The 17,713-nt window shown below is 41.5% G+C and overlaps 2 protein-coding genes across 16 annotated transcripts in view; one reads left to right on the plus strand and one right to left on the minus strand.

Moving 5' to 3' along the window:
* LOC109463574 (serine/threonine-protein phosphatase 6 regulatory subunit 3-like) overlaps positions 1 to 4,769 on the minus strand; it is a 32,332-nt gene extending 27,563 nt beyond the window's left edge. For 8 of the 15 annotated variants that reach the window (XM_019760416.1, XM_019760415.1, XM_019760414.1 and 5 more), the window contains exons 1-2: positions 4,386 to 4,769; positions 26 to 186 (exon numbers count right to left, since the gene is read on the minus strand). In XM_019760416.1, the coding sequence (XP_019615975.1) occupies positions 26 to 165 (140 nt within the window). In that variant the 5' untranslated portion in view covers positions 166 to 186; positions 4,386 to 4,769. The remainder of the gene's footprint in view (positions 1 to 25; positions 187 to 4,385) is intronic. The other 7 variants (XM_019760425.1, XM_019760424.1, XM_019760426.1 and 4 more) reach the window with 1 other exon arrangement.
* Positions 4,770 to 13,904: 9,135 nt separating this feature from the next.
* Positions 13,905 to 17,713, plus strand: part of LOC109463576 (protein FAM60A-like) — an 11,012-nt gene continuing 7,203 nt past the window's right edge. The window contains exon 1 of the mRNA XM_019760427.1: positions 13,905 to 13,957. The gene's annotated coding sequence lies outside the window, so the exon portion shown is untranslated. The remainder of the gene's footprint in view (positions 13,958 to 17,713) is intronic.

Consider the following 17,713-nt stretch of genomic DNA (forward strand, 5'->3'; position numbering starts at 1 on the left):
ACCCTCATCCTATAGCTACACTTACAAGTCTATGAGCTTCCTGTTCTGAGCCTTGCACTCCTGAAGGACGTCATCTTCGTCCAGTAGTTCGGTCAGCGTGACGTCCTCCTTGTCCAGCAGGGTGTCGATGTGCGACGTCGTGTGCAGGTCAAACTTCCAGAACATGGCGGAAGGTCAACCGGGAACCTTGGAATAAAAAAATCATAAGAAATTCAATACCTTAACATCTGATTTGTCGATGAACGTTAGACATCCATGTATTGAGGCAATAAGATATGCCAAAAAAGTTAACCAACCAAAATCATATCCAGTAGCTTGAGTAACTGTTTTTTTTTTAACATCAGTTACTGTAAATTCATTTTTTGCTGGGGTTCAATTGGTACAAAGAAAATGGGGGTTTCTGCTGTCAAAATCATTCTGTTGCACAGTAGTATTACCAATGCTGAGGTCATATTTCCAAACTGGGGCCAGGCCAGGCCATTTCGTTTGACGAAAAATCAACAATTTATACACAAATAGTTCCCATTGTTAATTTTTTTTTTCAATTTTGTGCTTTGATGTCTTTTATACCATACTTTTCGTTCCATACCATAGGACTGCCTGACCGGGCCCCAGTTTGGAAATGTGACCTCAGCATAATACAAGCACATGGGAAATACTTGTTTACACTCATACTCATAGTGTCACTGTGGTATGAGTTCGCTCAAGAGGTCACCACAAAAACAGTGAAAAGAAAACCACAACAAAAATGGGCAAAAATACATGTACAATGTCCGTATTTTACTAGTGTATATAGGTCATGTACCTGTACATGTATATGTATGAGGATTACAATGCATGAAATTGCGAAGCATGCTGGTACCATGTCTTTTTCTGACCTTTCCTATTTGAATGTACATATATAAGTTGTGTATCAAGTTATTAACATCTATTTATGCTCAATAATTGACCACAAGTTCGATCATGCATATTCTAATTTCATACTATCACATTCTACTATCAAACGACAGCAAAATTTTGCAATTTTGACCTCAAAACATAAGCAATGAGCAAACATAATGAAAAAGATCAATTATTATAATTACTTGGGACTACCACGGTACAGTATTCTCGAGTTATGGTTAACACTCATGGCCATATAACATGAGACAAGGAAGACTAAAGTTCATCTTATCACTGAGATCAGATCACAGGAACAAAATAGCATTAGTTAGTCCCAAAATATGATAAACACTGTAACCCAAGTAGCGGTGAGGATATCGGTTACACAGCCTGGATTTTTAGTTCAAAGAACTCATCCAGAAATGATTGATTCTCGGAGGGATTGACACATTACCAGTTTCTACACAAGGTCAAATAGATATTTAAGGACTCTGAGTCTGAGAGTCGTGATATGGTCATGTCTTACTCAAGGCAAGAGTGACAAGGCCATCAGAGATGGCAGACTTCACCCCCTCACCCATACTGCTTTGCAACCCTTCCAGACCCAAAAACAAGCAGCACTGACTGAGCATGTACATGTGTATGGCTGTATCACAAAACGCAGAATACATTTTGTAGTACAATTTTCTCTCTACTGTTACTAACATTTGCAACATTTGCACAGAGAATTAAATCTTTTAATAAAATTACAAATATAATCATTTACTATAATTTATATGGCATAAAATCGATGCATGATAGGAATTGAATTGAATGCTAAAATATTCTGTATTTGTTAAAGAATCCTACGAAAGGAAAACTAAAATGGTATTTTTTACTACAGCAATATTGTTGCTTGATCTTTTTATTGATTTCATACATTACCTTTTCTTGTTACGGATCTAAAGCAAGGTCACAAATTTAGACCAATTGTTTCATGCTTTTTATAGCCTCTCATATATAAAACGGCCTTGTTTAAAAAAAATGCTTTCAGCAAGACAATGGACAATTGGGAAGTTCCCTCACGTTGCCATAATTTAGGTCCATGATTGCGCGCCCGTACACTCTGTGCTGAGAATGTTAAAACACTTCCCACCCACGCACACATGTAGGGCTGCTGCAAATGGATTATCTGTCACTTACTAGAGGGCTACCTCGCTGCACATTGTCCTTCAAGTCATGTGGGAAAAAAGTAAAAGCTCATTGTAAATAATTCGTGTTTACTACTGCAAGATATAACATTTACACATGTACATGTGTGTACTGGTATGCCTGATGAAGATAGGCCAAAGTGTACAGGTAAAGATTTTGTTTTGTTTTGTTCCCTTGCCAATAGAATTTTGAATGTACTAATCATAAATTTTGCATCAGTGCCCTGGTTGAAAATCAATCTTAAAACTGCTTTATAAAATCATCTTTATAAAATACTCATTCTAATGTTGTTTGACATTAGCAAGCAGTTGTCCTCAGAATACTTAACATGATCTTTGAATTTAGATTAGTCTTAACTTTGCATATGTGACAATGATACAAACAATTTTAGACCAAACATACATCAAATCAGCTTGTTACAAAAAGGCTAATATTACAAAAAAATGAGCACTTATCAGTTCCAGAATACCAAAAAATGTGATTTCCAAGATTAAAGAATAAATATCCTTGTTTTGCAAAGATATCAACACAAAATAAAATACTGCTACTGTATGTAATCATCATCATAAACAACTAAAACTACAGGTAGGCCACTATGTTCTTTTCTAGCCCAAACAATAGAAGTACCTGGTCTATTGTTAGATACAGATAGCCAGTCCATACATGTAAGCCATAATCATCGTGTTATTATGCTAACTAAAAGTGCTGACCACAAACACATAGATACATTATTTATGGTATGGTAAAGTCATTTATCTTTTAAGATTTCACAGCAGGAGTTACCGGGAAAGGGGGATTTTAAGTTCCCGTCCAGAAATAGCATTCTTTGATCTATGTATACGTTCAAAATCAAAGAACGCTCTGTCACAACAATTTAAGTCAAACCATGTCAGCTACACCGTTTTAGCAAAAAGGAACGGAAAACAAGAATTTTGCTATGCTTTCATAGTGTAATTTGTCTGGTGTTGACTATGATATGAATATTGAGACGTGATATTGAGGTCATTTCTGTATGTGTGATATGTTTGTTATAAAACAGTTACACCAAAATAGCAAAGAGCTCCAATCTTACCTTCAATATGTACAATATGTATAATAACTAAAAGTCTTGTACTGTGGTAAACCCTACCTCTTACGAAGCCCCTATCCCTAAACAACATTATGCAATCTTCTCTCTGATTGGTTGGCTTGCTTCCCACCCATAAAATTTACATTTTGCTTTGAAGTTGGCAGAAAACAAGAAAACAACGTTAACTTTTAGACAAGTTTTACACCTGCTAAAACTTGTATGAAACCTTAATTTGCCCGACTATGCAGATAAATACATCTAACACATAATCAACACAATAAAATCACATGTCATAGATGACTTTTCACTAAATTGTAGTATCTAAACACTGACATCTGCTAGAAATTCATCTTATTCTCAATACAAATTAATGCAAATGACAAATTTAGGAACATTTTTGTAGAATCTTTAGTAGAATATTTTTTGGGTGTATGTACTAATATGATGTAGAGATATGATTTTTTCATAATGCATCATTGCATCACGCTTAAATTTTGAGGGGGAGGGGGGCATAGCTAACTGCTTGCAAACATACATGTACACTTTGTACATGTACAACACAACCTAACTGTGATCATCTTAATATTATTGTGTCAACTTATATACATTTGTACTAAAGGAGCATTTTACTTGGCATATCTAGCTGTACCTAAACATAAAAGCTTTCAAATGTCAAAGTAAAAAGGGTAGAGTTAGAACACTTAAGATATGGCGGTTACTTACAACATAGCAAAAACCCTACAGTTGTCATTTACATGGCACCTAAAGAAGTAGAAAACACAATACTGACATGCAAAATAATGAAAAATCTGTGTAAATCTACCGTGTCTAAATGTTTGTTGGATTGGTAAAATGGATAATTTTGTCCTACGACTTTTATCACTAAAACAAAACCGGCGTTTTCACATCAAAACATGTCTATATTTTTCGAACAGGTACCAACTAGATAGAAACGATTCCGCCCCCGCTTCGCATAAAATTCTTCCTACGCAATCTATAAAACCTTCTTCACATCGTCTGAACAGCTCTAGACAATGTAGAGACCATAAAACAAGTCTTGGTGGGTCTAAAATTGGCCGATTGTGGTGTTTTTCGCGAGGAAAAACACTGAACCCAAACGCAGTATGCCGTGGTACCGGCGTACAGTACGTTTGTAGTCTAGCTATGACATGTAATTTTTAGTCGTCGAAACCCGACGTTTGAAGCGAATTAGGCGTCTGTGGTGACAACCGAGTCAACTTACCTGCACGATATCTTAGAAATTGGGTTCAAGAGGCAGTTGTCAGTCAAAACCAGCACCAAACACCAATGTCAAGTCGCCATACGAAAGAAAAACTCTGGGCGCGAATCCAAACTCCAACGTCCACTGGAGCTCAAGGGTGGGGGGGCGCCGGTGCCGCTCCGCATTTACTCGACTCTTTCCCGCCTTTTTCAGCCCTACGATCCCCACGAAAATTATCCGATGTGTCCCATAGAATCCAAAACTGCTTGAATTTCGGCTCTGTTCCCCTCCGATGGGACGAATTTGAAGAAAACCTTGTCTGGTTCTTCCTCTAAAATGGCGACAAAAATTTGCGGGGAAATGGTGGCGGACAGCCCATAATATGCTGTAGTGACGTCACTAGTTAATGTATGCTGACGTCGTTATGTTTGGGCGCGTGCACGCAATGGCGATACAAGCAAATGTGACAAGTCTTTTATTTCGTAGCGTTTTTGGACACAAAACTTTTCTGTGTGTAGAATTTTAGATAGCAACAGCTTACTATAGCATCTAACGTAAATGACTTTCGTATTGTTAGGCCACAGCAAGTAAATTTTATGGATGACGTCCTCCGCAGACTCCAAATCTAATGCAAGCGGGAGAAAACTTTTCTCCCTTTTGAAAAGGCGGGCCGAAAAAAACAAGGTTCCTACATTTTAAAATGTTGACTCAATCATTGTACAAATGGTTTTGATTCAGTGGGAACATCGCATATACACAGCCAGCATCACATATCACTGCGTCAATGTAAGAAACAAAACAGAGCCTTTTCTTGTCTCCTCTCTTCATAGTTCATGATCTGCCATCCACCTTCCGGCATGGCAACAGACATCTTTTCTCATTTTGGGCATGTTGACCACTATCAGAAAGCAACAAAATTTCTTGTTTTTTTTTTATTTTTCATTTTCCAGAATCAAGAGAAAGAATACACGTGTTGATGTCATCCATAAAAAATACTTGCTGTGGCCTTATGTACTTTGATGTACTGATCTACCAAGGAGTAATAAACTAGGTGGTGCATGCGCAGCCTTCTAGCGGGTAGGCGTTTATTTCTGTCATGGAGGTAGAAAACACAATACTACGGTACGTCCATGTCTTTTCGATGTGATGGCTTGTTTTAGCCTGGGTACCATCCTATTTGTACGCCGGGGCTCCCACACTCGCTTCCTAACAAGTAGGGAAGCGAGTATGGTATAACATCTGACAAGTAGGGAAGCGAGTATTGGGAGAACACCGGTATACAAATAGGATTGTACCCAGGCTAGGCTTGTTTGGGTTGAGATATAGCTTTTTCGCAGAGACAGCTTTCATTCATCGTCATCATCATCAGGTCGAATGTTCCCGGTCTACCCTCTCCCTCCAGTCCGATTTGTTGGTCATGGCTTTCATTCAAAACGCCCCAAACGCTTGTTTTCCGGATATGATTCCCGACATTCACCTTGCGACAACTGCGTGTAACAATCTCCTCAGGCAGAACGGTTGCCAAGTTTCACTTTACGGGTCCTGAGTCTCCTGGTCAACTCTGCCAGCCGGGTGCTAGCCTTTGTTTGAACTTAGGCCACCGTGGGCGGCACACTTTGGGACACAACACAATACTCAAAGGGAAATCGAGATATGTGACCGAGTCTCAGGTCAGGACAGCTAGAGACAAAAGTTCGTTCCGTCAGCGTTTACGTTGCGCATGTTTTCTTTGCGGAACACCCGGGCACTACCAGCGGCACTACCGCAGTGACAATAACTATATGAGTCATATAGAACTAAATAGGTACGAAGCTGCTAGTGTGTCTTGCCGCTGACCTATATTTGGACAAAATGCAACAACCAGATGCGAGAGAATCTCAGAAGAAAACTTATTTCAAGTTATCGGTGGAATGCGCCGTGACATGTTCCAATCCTGACTGTAAGCGGGAGCTTTCCGTGTGTGGACGGACCGATCACCTGCGCATGCAGGTTAGTATAATGGGGCAAATAGACAGAATATAATGGGGGAACATAACAAAGCACGCACCCTGGTATGGCACGGATTTTTACGGTGTTTGTTGCCATCGACCTTGCTCATTAAAAAGGCAAGAAAGGGGATGGAACAGTGCTGCAGCTTTTGCGTCTCGTAGACGAATGGGCCAAGTCCATAGATGACCCTAACACCTCCTGTTCAGCTGCTGTCTTTCTGGATGTCCGTCGAGCATTCGACACCGTCTGGCATGATGGCCTCATCTATAAACTGTCCCGCTATGGGGTCAAGGGGCCCCTGAACAACTGGTTTGCGGACTATCTTGCCGGACGACAGCAACGTGTTGTGATCAATGGCGTTGCATCTACTTGGGGAAGCACGCAGGCTGGCGTGCCACAAGGAAGCATCTTAGGCCCGCTATTGTTCCTTGTGTTCATCAACGACATAAAAGAACTCCCCTGCTCCTCGAATATAAACTGTTTTGCTGACGACACCTCGCTCTCCAAGTCTGGACCAACCGCCCAGGTAGTGGCCAGAACAACTAACATCGACCTCGAGCTGGTATCTACCTGGTTCCTCGACTGGGGTCTCCAACTTCACCCAGATAAATGCAAAGTACTTTGCATCAAGTCCCCTAGAAGCAAGGTGCAGCTTCCTCCCATATACATCGCAGGGCAGGAAGTTGAACAAGTGCCGTTCTACACCCACCTGGGAACAACCATTCACCAAACCTTACGCTGGACTGAACATGTCCAGATTACAACCAGTAAGGCCAGGCGAACCCTGGGTTTCCTATGGAAACTCCAGGGCAAGCTATCCCGGGAGGCACTTGAAATGGCGTACAACACAATGGTCAGACCAAAACTGGAGTACGCCGCCGTACTGCTCGGGGACTTGTCCTGCTCATCCAGCAAGATGTTGGAGAGAGTGCATTACCAGGCCGGCTGCCTCATCACCGGAGCCATGAGACGTACACCATCAAGTGTCGTCATGCAGGAGTTAGAATGGGACAGTCTGTCCACCAGAAGGCAGTTCCATTCTATGGTTCTGATGTACAAACTGGTGAACGGACTAGTCCCCCTCACCTCCAGCCACTAACTCCCACCACACGAGGAGACCAAAGGGTGACACGTGTTCAGCTGCGGAACGCTACGCACCTCCACTTACCTCGGTGCCGTACACAGACGTACCAGGCCAGCTTTCTGCCTTATGCGTCACGACTGTGGAATCAGCTGCCTCAGTCTGTTAGAGAGGCCCGCAGCATTAGTATATTTAAGAACATGTGTCAGGCCCACCTGCTCATACAGCAGAAGCACCAGTTGACCCGGAGACGTGGCCCCAGACAGGAGAACATTCTGGCGGCTAGAAACCGCATGAACTGTATCTAGTACTAAATGGACTGATACACTAGTATTCTAATCTATGCTGTTTTTAGTACCCTTATACTTATTTTTATATACTTATATTAGGTTTAAATGTGTGTCTTGTTTGTGTGCTTGTGATTGTTTTGTGTGTGGGCCACAACACCAGCCCCCGCTGCCTGTGGTCCACGAGTATTGTACTTGTTTGCAATTCTAATAAATCAAATCAAATCAAATCAAGGCAGATTAACATAGTCAAATCAATGTATTCCCAACTAGTTTATACTTATAACTCTTATGTATTTATCTGACTTTCTTCATCGTTTTGTCGAATTTCACCAATTTTGTTATGCGGCGCTGCTAATTTCCGTCTCGTGAACGGTCGACGCCTTTTGAAACGGTCGACGCCATATCACAGAACGGCTAACTTTTAAGTGTACCAGCACGGTCCGATCCCGTGATGTTTCGTGGTGTAGAGGACTAGACTATTTTTTTGTTTTATTAGCCTCCTGTGCAGGCCTCCGATCCGGGCGGGTGGGAGTTTTGATCGATATTGAGTTCTGTGTTCTTTCGCCGGCCAGCCCATACAACCAGCCGCCCAGAGAAGGCGTGTACCCGCTACGTGCACGTATACAAACGTGGCCGGGGTGCAATAGTCTATGGGCGGCTGGTTATCTCCGTAATTTATCCAGTAGTAGATTTTGAATTTTCTACGAGTATGTATTAGGTTTATACGTTTTTTAAGCTAAAGAAAGTCGAAACACGGGCTGGATTGCGTGTATAGGATAAAGCTCTCCCGTGTGAAACAAGAAGTTCACACAAGCGCAATTTTACTGTGAAAAGAAAGCCGAAATGTCATAAAATTAATCTCTAACGTCTGAAGAGACTAAACTTGTAAAAGCGCGCAAAGACCAAATTTCTCGTATCTTTGTTTAAGGGCCAACCGGCGGCGGCGGCTGCAGTTCCCGGTAGCACTGCTGTCGGAACAGCTGCCGGTCGTGTCGCCCAAGACAGGCCGGGAGCCGGGCTGGCCGTTACCGCCACCTGCCCGTACTGTCACCACGTCACAGAAGTTCCTATCGTCTACTGTGGCCACGAGGAACAGGTATAAAGATAATGCAAATACTAAGGCATATTTTTCAGATTGCCAATAGAGATTAGAGTGATAAAACATTTTGCTTGTGGCAATCAGTGAAGTTACGTTCCACAGCATAGTTTGTACAGCATAGTGTGGCTTCACGTATACCTTACTACGAGTACACGTTTAAATTCTTGTTAAACTGTTGTTTTTTTTTAAGCGGAACTTGTCCATGAGCCAGAGTATAGTGTTACTCCTCGACCCAAAATAAACCAATAAATTCATCAAACTTTCTGAATTCAACGATAAACTTTCAAAACATTTAATACGTACATTGCAGCCTGCAGGTGGTCACGTGACTGAGAGGGGAAGTCCCATTCGTGAAGAGACGTCATGCATGAGTCATGAACAACAGAACGCGCCTACCGCCATGACCGCCTACACAAGAACGTCTGATGTAGAAAACATATGATATACCCTCCAACAGGACAGCTTATAGATTGTAGAATTCGGCAAAATAACTTATTTCGTAGCGGTGTTTTTGCACACAACTTCTACATGCAGAATTTTTGTATTTGTAATTTTAGATACTTTTCCTCGCCGTAAGTATTCTTTAGTACTCTGTATGTTCACAATTTAATGGAATTTATGGCCAAAAATTTGGGTAAGTCCCGTCCGGATGTAGACAAGATCTGTTCAAATAAAAGTCCTAAAGTCAAAATTGATCGAAATTCCGGGAATTGGCCATGAGTCAACGTTTTGGTATTCGAGCTTCTTCTTCCGTTATGTCCGGCTGCCGTCACTCCGGCAACTACTGACATTTCAGTTTAACAATAGTGTCACCCACCCTAGCTCTGACAAACACGTTCTCATTGTACTGGTGATTGACCGCGAGAAACTTCCAAAGTAGGCGTGAAACTTCCGAGGTACTATGGTACAATGCGAACGTGTTTGTCAAGTTCCCCTTGCCTGCACGTGTTAGAGATGTAAACAGTGACGCAGTATCAGTACTACGTGTGGTCGCCCGACGGTAGCCGCTACCGGCTACCACACGCATAGATATTGCGCACATGATGCGGTACGCGTGAACGTGTATGAGCGCATGTATCTTATCTCGTCAAGATGCAACAAGCTGACTCGAGAGAATTTCAGAAGAAAACTTATTTCAAGTTATTGGTGGAATGCGCCGTGACATGTTCCAATCCTGGCTGTAAGAAGGACTTTCCTTCTTGCGGAAGGGCCGACCACCTTGTTCAGGTGAGAGTTAGCGTTATAACTTATTTTTTTAATAACTTTACTTCATAGGTCACCACAAAACAAGGCTCATGAGAGAGCCACTCAAAACTTAATTATAGATCGTTGACGCAGCCTGTACTGGTTGTGAAACCTGGTAGATTTACTGCTACCGTGTTCCGCTTTTTTATATTCTGTCCCAATGATATTGAAGACGAACAACATTTTATTTTGAATTGTATATAATGATAAACGCACAAAGCTGATCAACCTTCTCTCCGCCTGCTCAACAGAATTTGTTACATTTCACGCTGTAAATAAATTTAATTTCATCCTAGAAGGTAATGACCCTTACTGTGTACAAATAGGTAAATATATCAAAGAATGTTTAGACCTTAAAACAAGTAGTATTAGTTGACTAATCTATTGTTTTGTACGTAGGTTATATTAATAAATTTCGTTGTACCCATGAATTTGTCTGTAAAGTTATATCTACATGTCTTAGACCTTACGAAAGTCGCTGTACTTTTGTTGTGTCAGTTCTCTCTGTGTTGTTAGGCGCTATAGACCCAGACTGCAATGGTCGTTTATGTAATTAATAATCTCCATGCAGATCAAGTTTGGTGACTGCAAAGGCAGCACATTGTATATGAGCAGAGGTTTTGGTTTTGGCCTATTTTTGGCGTGTTTTTAGGCTTCTTTATCGGGCTTTCTTTTTTGCACTGGTATTTTTTTACGTTGGGTTCGCGTAAAATGAGATAACAGTGCAAGATTGGCCAAGCAGTATTCATTTGCCAGTATACAATGGCCCACCCGAAGAAGTTCCTCTTTTTTTTTTTTCTCGATCAATTTATTTTATGTACTAGTATCTCATGATGCGTGTTACTTGTACCTGTATCATGTGTGCGTGTGTTCACGGTATCTTCAAAGTTGTTTCAAAACCAAAGGTACATGTAGAGCTGCAGTGTCTGTGACACTTGACGCGTGCCCTGCCTGCCGACCCCAGGGCCAGCGGTGGAGTATCCAAAACTCCATCGGCCAAAACAGAGCGTATCCTGGACTGAGGAGCACTTCCCGGGATGCAACAAGCCAGGCACCGCCGGTAGACGGACCGTACCAATTTCAACCGAAATGGGTGGGATGGGCTAGTAAAAAGGAACTTTCTATGATCTTCTATCTTCTACGCATGGCAAATAGAAGTTGTTTTGAACAAAATGGCTGTCCGGTGTACTGGCTAGACGACTTCTGCTGTTAGTTTAGTGAGTAGTTTGGAGGAGATATCTTGGTCAAGGAACTGAGCCGACTACATGTGTTGGTCCCCTGGATTTTGTAATGTGTTTGACACTTTTCGTGTTTTCATGTTGTCAAACGTATACGTCACAGGGCCCGGGGGCGGCTGCTGAAGTGACGCAGTACAGCCCGGGAGCCCACCTGACCGTGACCGCTACATGCACACACTGTGGGCACCACACCGAAATCCCTGTGGTATACAGCACCCACGAGGAACAGGTATGAATGTAGAACAGGTATGAAGGTAGAAAGTTTCTATCGCAGATTTCACGATCTATGGAAGGTTTTAGATGGTCTAGAACGCAAAGGATATATGTGAGTGCTAGATTTTATTATGAGTCCAAAACCGAAACGTACACGGGGTTTCGTTTTTTTTACCTGAACAGAAACGTTTTTAAAGGGCCGGACTCCGTTCATCGAACCGGTACACATCCCTACTAGAAACTAATGCATATATCAGCTTTTACAATACACGATAGAATGGCCGAAACAGTTATTCGCTAGTTTTTACTTCAGCCTGCACAGTTGTAATATAAATTCTTCTTTAGGCTGTAGAAGCAGAAGTAGAAGTAGAAGTAGAACTAGAAGTTGAAGTATAAGTATAAGTAGAATATATATCTAGAAGCAGAATATAGCAGAAGTGCAGAAGTCCGAGTGCAGTTTCACTGTCACTAGTCAGCCCAGCAAGGAGCAATATATTCATCTAATAACTTCGTGAATTTACAATTTACGAAATATATTCTTAAAAGTTTGTCAATTTTTGTATTACAGTCTGAAGGTGGTCACGTGCACGTGACTGAGAAGGGGAATCCCTTTGGTGAAGCGACGACACCCTAGCCTGAGTCATGAACGCCCTTAGCAAACAACGTCTACTATAGTATAGACTAACGGTAGCCTCTACCAGGCTTCGGGAGGCGGCTGGAAATTAAAGAGTTCGAAATACATGTAGAAAGAAATTGGCCAAATAGAGAGATAACATTCCAGATGAGTTGTGGTCAGCTAGCGGCAAACTGTACTCTCTAGCGGACCAACTCCCCTGGTATGTTATCCCTCTATTTGTCCAATTCCTACTCTTAAATTTCCATCTGAGGCTAACTTGTAGCCTCCAACAGGCCTTTTATATATAGAAAAACTGGCATTCCTCTTATAGATAGTAAAATTATTCGGCAAAAATAGCGTCAATAGTCAGTCAGGGGAGTGAGTCGCGGTAAGGGTAACATTTAAGTGTAACACCTGCACCAGCAAATGACAACTCCCATGGCAAATTATTATTATCATAGCCAGCTAAAACTACATTAGGCCACAGCAAGTAATTTTTATGGATGACATCAGCGCGCGCATTAATTTTCGCCTGATTTTGGAAAAAAAAAAAGAAATTTTGTTGCCTTCTGACAGTGGTCAACATGGCGAAAACGGGCAAAGATGTCTGTTGCCATGCCAGAAGGTGGATGGCAGATAAATATGAAGAGAGCTAGGAGACAAGAAAAGGCTCTGATTTAATGCTTTGTTTCTTACTTTGATACAGTGATATGTGATGATGGCTGTGTATATGTGATGTTCCCACTGAATCAAAACAATTTGTACAATGATTGAGTCAAAATTTTAAACTGTAGGAACCTTGTTTTTTTCGGCCCGCCTTGTTATTTTTTGTTTGTTTTTTTTCGCCCGCTCGCATTAGATTTTGAGTCTGGGCGGATGTCATCCATAAAATTTACTTGCTGTGGCCTTATGTTTGTAGCGCATTGTTTATTGTAGGAGCACTACCTAGCGAGATAACTATGAACTGCAGCTAAGCAATCGCAACAGAATAATTTTCGTCAATGGCAACTACAACTATTTGCTTCACTCCCTTGGGTAATTATCTACTTATGACCCGATGCCCACATCTAAGGACGAACAGTTAATATCACAGCCACAGTTAATGACCTGACAGATTTTATGGACCGTTCCATTTCTCAATACCGCTTTATTATATTGTGAATACATGCCGGAGGGCTAATTGTAAATTTATGTATGGAGGTGATATAACGGTGAATACAATGATATGATCAATCACTAGTTCTCACTATATATGCGTTAACTTGTGGCTATCTCAAGCTTTGTTTTTTACTCTCCAAGCATGTATATATGACTTATTTTGGATGTGTTTTAGGCCTTTTTATTTGGCTAAATTTCTGCACTGGAGTTTTAATGCCTGGCAAATGGTACATGTAACTACCTGGCAAAGGGATACAACCTGGCCACAAAGATACTGTCTTACAGTTACCTCTGCTTGGAGATTAGAAGATGCTTGTAGTATTTGTTTAATAGCTTGAAAGCCAATAAAGGAAGGAGGTTATAACTACAATGACCTTGAATAAAGCTTGTGAAAAAGTTCTCTCTTTTGTCGTAGTAATTAGATATCCTTATAGCGGGAAAGCTTATGGAATCCTGCATTATGCTAGATCTATTCCATCACACTATCCAGGTTAAATGAAAAAGTATAAAATTCATTGTAATTTTTTGTTCCATTCAATGGGTTTGGAAAAAAATGAAAAAGAAACTCCCTCTAAAAACGTATGGAATGGAATCACCCTGCGCAATAGACATGCGCAGACCGCCGGTTTAGTTCAGCTGATAAATTTTGCCGGTTTGCCAGCAGGTGAGTGGGTCTCAATTTTCTCCGCTTTTTCTCGAGACAACCATAAAATTCGCCGAAATTTCCCGTTTTTTCTGCCCGACATTCAAGACGGGTGTGTGTTCAGCCTTTCTAGATGTTTTATCCGCGGGTTGGAGGCGATTTTCCGTTCTGTCAAGGCGAAAAAAACCCTCCGGGATTCGAACCTATGAAGATCACGCCCAGCCGGCGTCCATTCATTCTTCACTGTCAGTGCGTAGATTTTCTGTGTCGCCCTCAAACCTTCGTAAACCCCACCTTTCCCGGGGTTTAGAAAGCTGTTAACCTTTTTCAAACGTGTTCTAGAAGGTTGTTTCACCTCCATTTCTAGCCACTTGTGGCCGGGCATGAGTCGCCAGCGACGACCGGAAATGTGTTGGCGGTGTTTCTCGTTCTTTGTCCCCGACTCTAGGCCACTAGACGCAGGGGAGATACTTTTTCACATTGGGCTAAGGGTAGGGGTCGAAAACGAGGCGGAGGTCACTGGAGGTCACCGGAAGTGCCGTAGTACGCGTGACGATGAACAGCCACGCTGCTATTGGACAGAACACTGGACTGCTACTCATATGCTTCAGCAATACCTCAGTTTCGGTAGTGTGGGGAGGGCTACCTGCGTCTTTCCCTCGATTTACGTGCAAAAACGTCAACTTTTACGTCTATATTCACTGCGTTTGTGTGGCTCTTACCTCTGGGGACAAGGAAAAGCACAGTTCAGATCATATTTGAGGGGATTTAAGCTCTGGGGACCAGGTAACACTCCATATAACGTTACATGTAGGTAATGGGGACCAAATTGGTTATCAACGTTATATTTTGTGTGGCTCTTACATCTGGGCTCTTTTTTTAGCTCTGGGACTAGGTAAGGCAGCTAATACAGGAAACATTTGCACCGTACAAGTAATAATTGCAGGGCTGTCAGGTCTGGGGACCAGGTGAGGCACCTTACAGGTGAGTTACGTGTATTTCCTTTGACTTGGGTTGACTATAGACCAGGTGAGGTACCTTACAGGTGAGTTACGTGTATTTCCTTTGACTTGGGTTGACTATGGACCAGGTGAGGTACCTTACAGGTGAGTTACGTGTATTTCCTTTGACTTGGGTTGACTATGGACCAGGTGAGGTTCCTTACAGGTGAGTTACGTGTATTTCCTTTGACTTGGGTTGACAATAGACCAGGTGAGGCACCTTACAGGTGAGTTACGTGTAAGTTACGTGTATTTCCTTTGACTTGGGTTCACTACCTGGTCTTACCTTGTCTCTAGTGCCCAGAAACACACCTATGTTACCTGTACGGTACCTTACCTGGTCTTACCTGGTCTTAGTGCCCAGAAACACACCTATGTCACCTGTACGGTACCTTACCTGGTCTTACCTGGTCTTTAGTGCCCAGAAACACACCTATGTCACCTGTGCGGTACCTTACCTGGTCTTACCTGGTCTTTAGTGCCCAGAAACACACCTATGTTACCTGTGTGGTACCTTACCTGGTCTTACCTGATCTTTAGTGCCCAGAAACACACCTACGTCACCTGTACTGTACTTTACCTGGTAAAATTTAACTTGGATGACCTGATCTTTGAGACAATCTCTCTTCAAAATGCTACCCAGGAAAACTGCTGCCTCAGAAAGGGTATCAGGCTACTAAACTCTAGTTTCTCCAGCATTATCTAATGTAATGTACCATTATGCCAAGGGGCAGTTAAACTGGCCATATAGCATACAGATGCCAGCATCACCATATTCATATTAACTGTTTTTCATTCCAGATATCTGATACCGTATTTGGTCATCGAGTCATTTTCAGTTGAAATTTGCGCCATGAAAGCATAGATTTCTCTAAACTTTTTAAAACAAAGGTTTACGTTCCTCAAGAAAGCTTGAGTGCAACCATGGAAAAAGTCCTAAACGGATTAACTTCCGATTAAGGCTGTCCTTTCCATCAAGTACATTACCTCCAAACTGCACAGACCGTTCATTCTACAGTCGTTTTAGTCTTTACTCGGTCACTACTAGTACTGGGATTGTTAATGACAGGCGTGCGTTCAAGTATTATGGTGGGATACATGATTTTGATGCTGTGTATTTGCAGTTCATGTATTGTATACTGACTTGAACTACACTGAAAATAAAAGTCTATCGAAACAAGAGTGAAAAGGTGTATTTTCAGCTTTAATAATAATTGAATTGTGCTAAAAATAATATACAATGCATTATCAATATACGGGAAATGTCCAGAGGTACTAGAGGTAATGAATCTAGTTACTATAAAATGTTATGCCTTAGGCCACACCAATTTAATTTCTTGGTTAACAGATTTTTCTAGAAAAATAATGGAGTGGGCGGGCGAAAATAAAAAATAAAAACAGGCCTAGGCATCCTATTATGGAGCCATGAAGTAAACGCTGGTTCAACATTTAAACAATGGATTTTGAACTTTTAATGATACCATTGCATTGAAAGATGGAATAACTGTAACAAGTAGGATGAAAATGACTGTTTTAACTGTTAAGGGCAAATATGAGCATTTTGAGGTTGATTCTGAATTTTTTTATTTGCAAATCAGAAAAAAATGAAGCGGGCGAAGCCGTTAACCAAGAAATTAAATTGGTATGGCCTTAAACACAGTTTTTATAAATATTGTTATACATGTACATGCGACTCAGACAAATAGAAAACAAACAAGCAAACAAACAAATGCAGAATTTTTGTGCAGTTCATCATACAATTTACTTCTACTAAGTTCTAGTTATTCTACCATTTGGTGAAACAACCTTTCAGAATTAATATAAACATAAGTCAGGGTTCAGCATTCATGTTCTTGTTGAGAAGTAAAGCTGGCACTTCCAAGAATTCCAGAATGTGATGCATAGACATCTCCAGCTCCTGCTGTGTGATCAGTTTCTCCTTTTTGGCAAATGCACTGAAAAAAAGAGAAATAATCTAGGCCAGCAGTATATATATACAGAGATGTCAATAACCAAAAAATTAGGTACAAAAGACCAAACGTATCTGAAGTGTATGGTCTTACCAGGTCTCAAGAGCTATGAACCATTACGAACAAACATTACCTGTATAGTCTCTTAGTTGAAGATAAAGGACAATGCAAATATACCTATACATTAGTGCCTTACCTGGTCCCCAGATAAAAAGGGGCCACATGCACGCATGCAAATGTATGGTACCTTACCTGGTCCCCAGAGCTAAGAGCTCTGCAAATATTACCTGTACAGTGCCTTACCTGGTCCCCAGATGTAAGAGCAACGCATATATTACCTGTACAGTGCCTAACCTGGTCCTCAGACCTAAGAGCCGCACAATTATTACCTGTACGATGCCTTACCTGGTCCCCAAATCTAAGAGCCGTGCATATATTACTTGCACAGTGCCTTACCTGGTCCCCAGACCTAAGAGCCGTGCAATTATTACCTGTTCGGTACCTTACCTGGTCCTTAAACCCAAGAGCAGAGCAAATTTTTACCTGTACGGAACCTCACCTGGTCCCTAGTCTAGAAAATAAACTCTACTCACATGTACGGCACCTCACCTGGTCTACAGTCAGAGAAAATAAACTCTACTCACATGTACGGCACCTCACCTGATCCCCAAGTCAGAGAAAATAAACTGTACTCACCTGTACGGCACCTCACCTGGTCCCCAAGTCTAGAAAAAATTCTCTACTCACCTTTACGGCACCTTACCTGATCTATAGTCAGAGAAAATAAATGTACTCACCTGTACGGC

Source organism: Branchiostoma belcheri, unplaced genomic scaffold (genome assembly GCF_001625305.1).
Source record: "Branchiostoma belcheri isolate BF01 breed outbred unplaced genomic scaffold, Haploidv18h27 scaffold128, whole genome shotgun sequence".
NCBI lineage: Eukaryota > Metazoa > Chordata > Leptocardii > Amphioxiformes > Branchiostomatidae > Branchiostoma > Branchiostoma belcheri.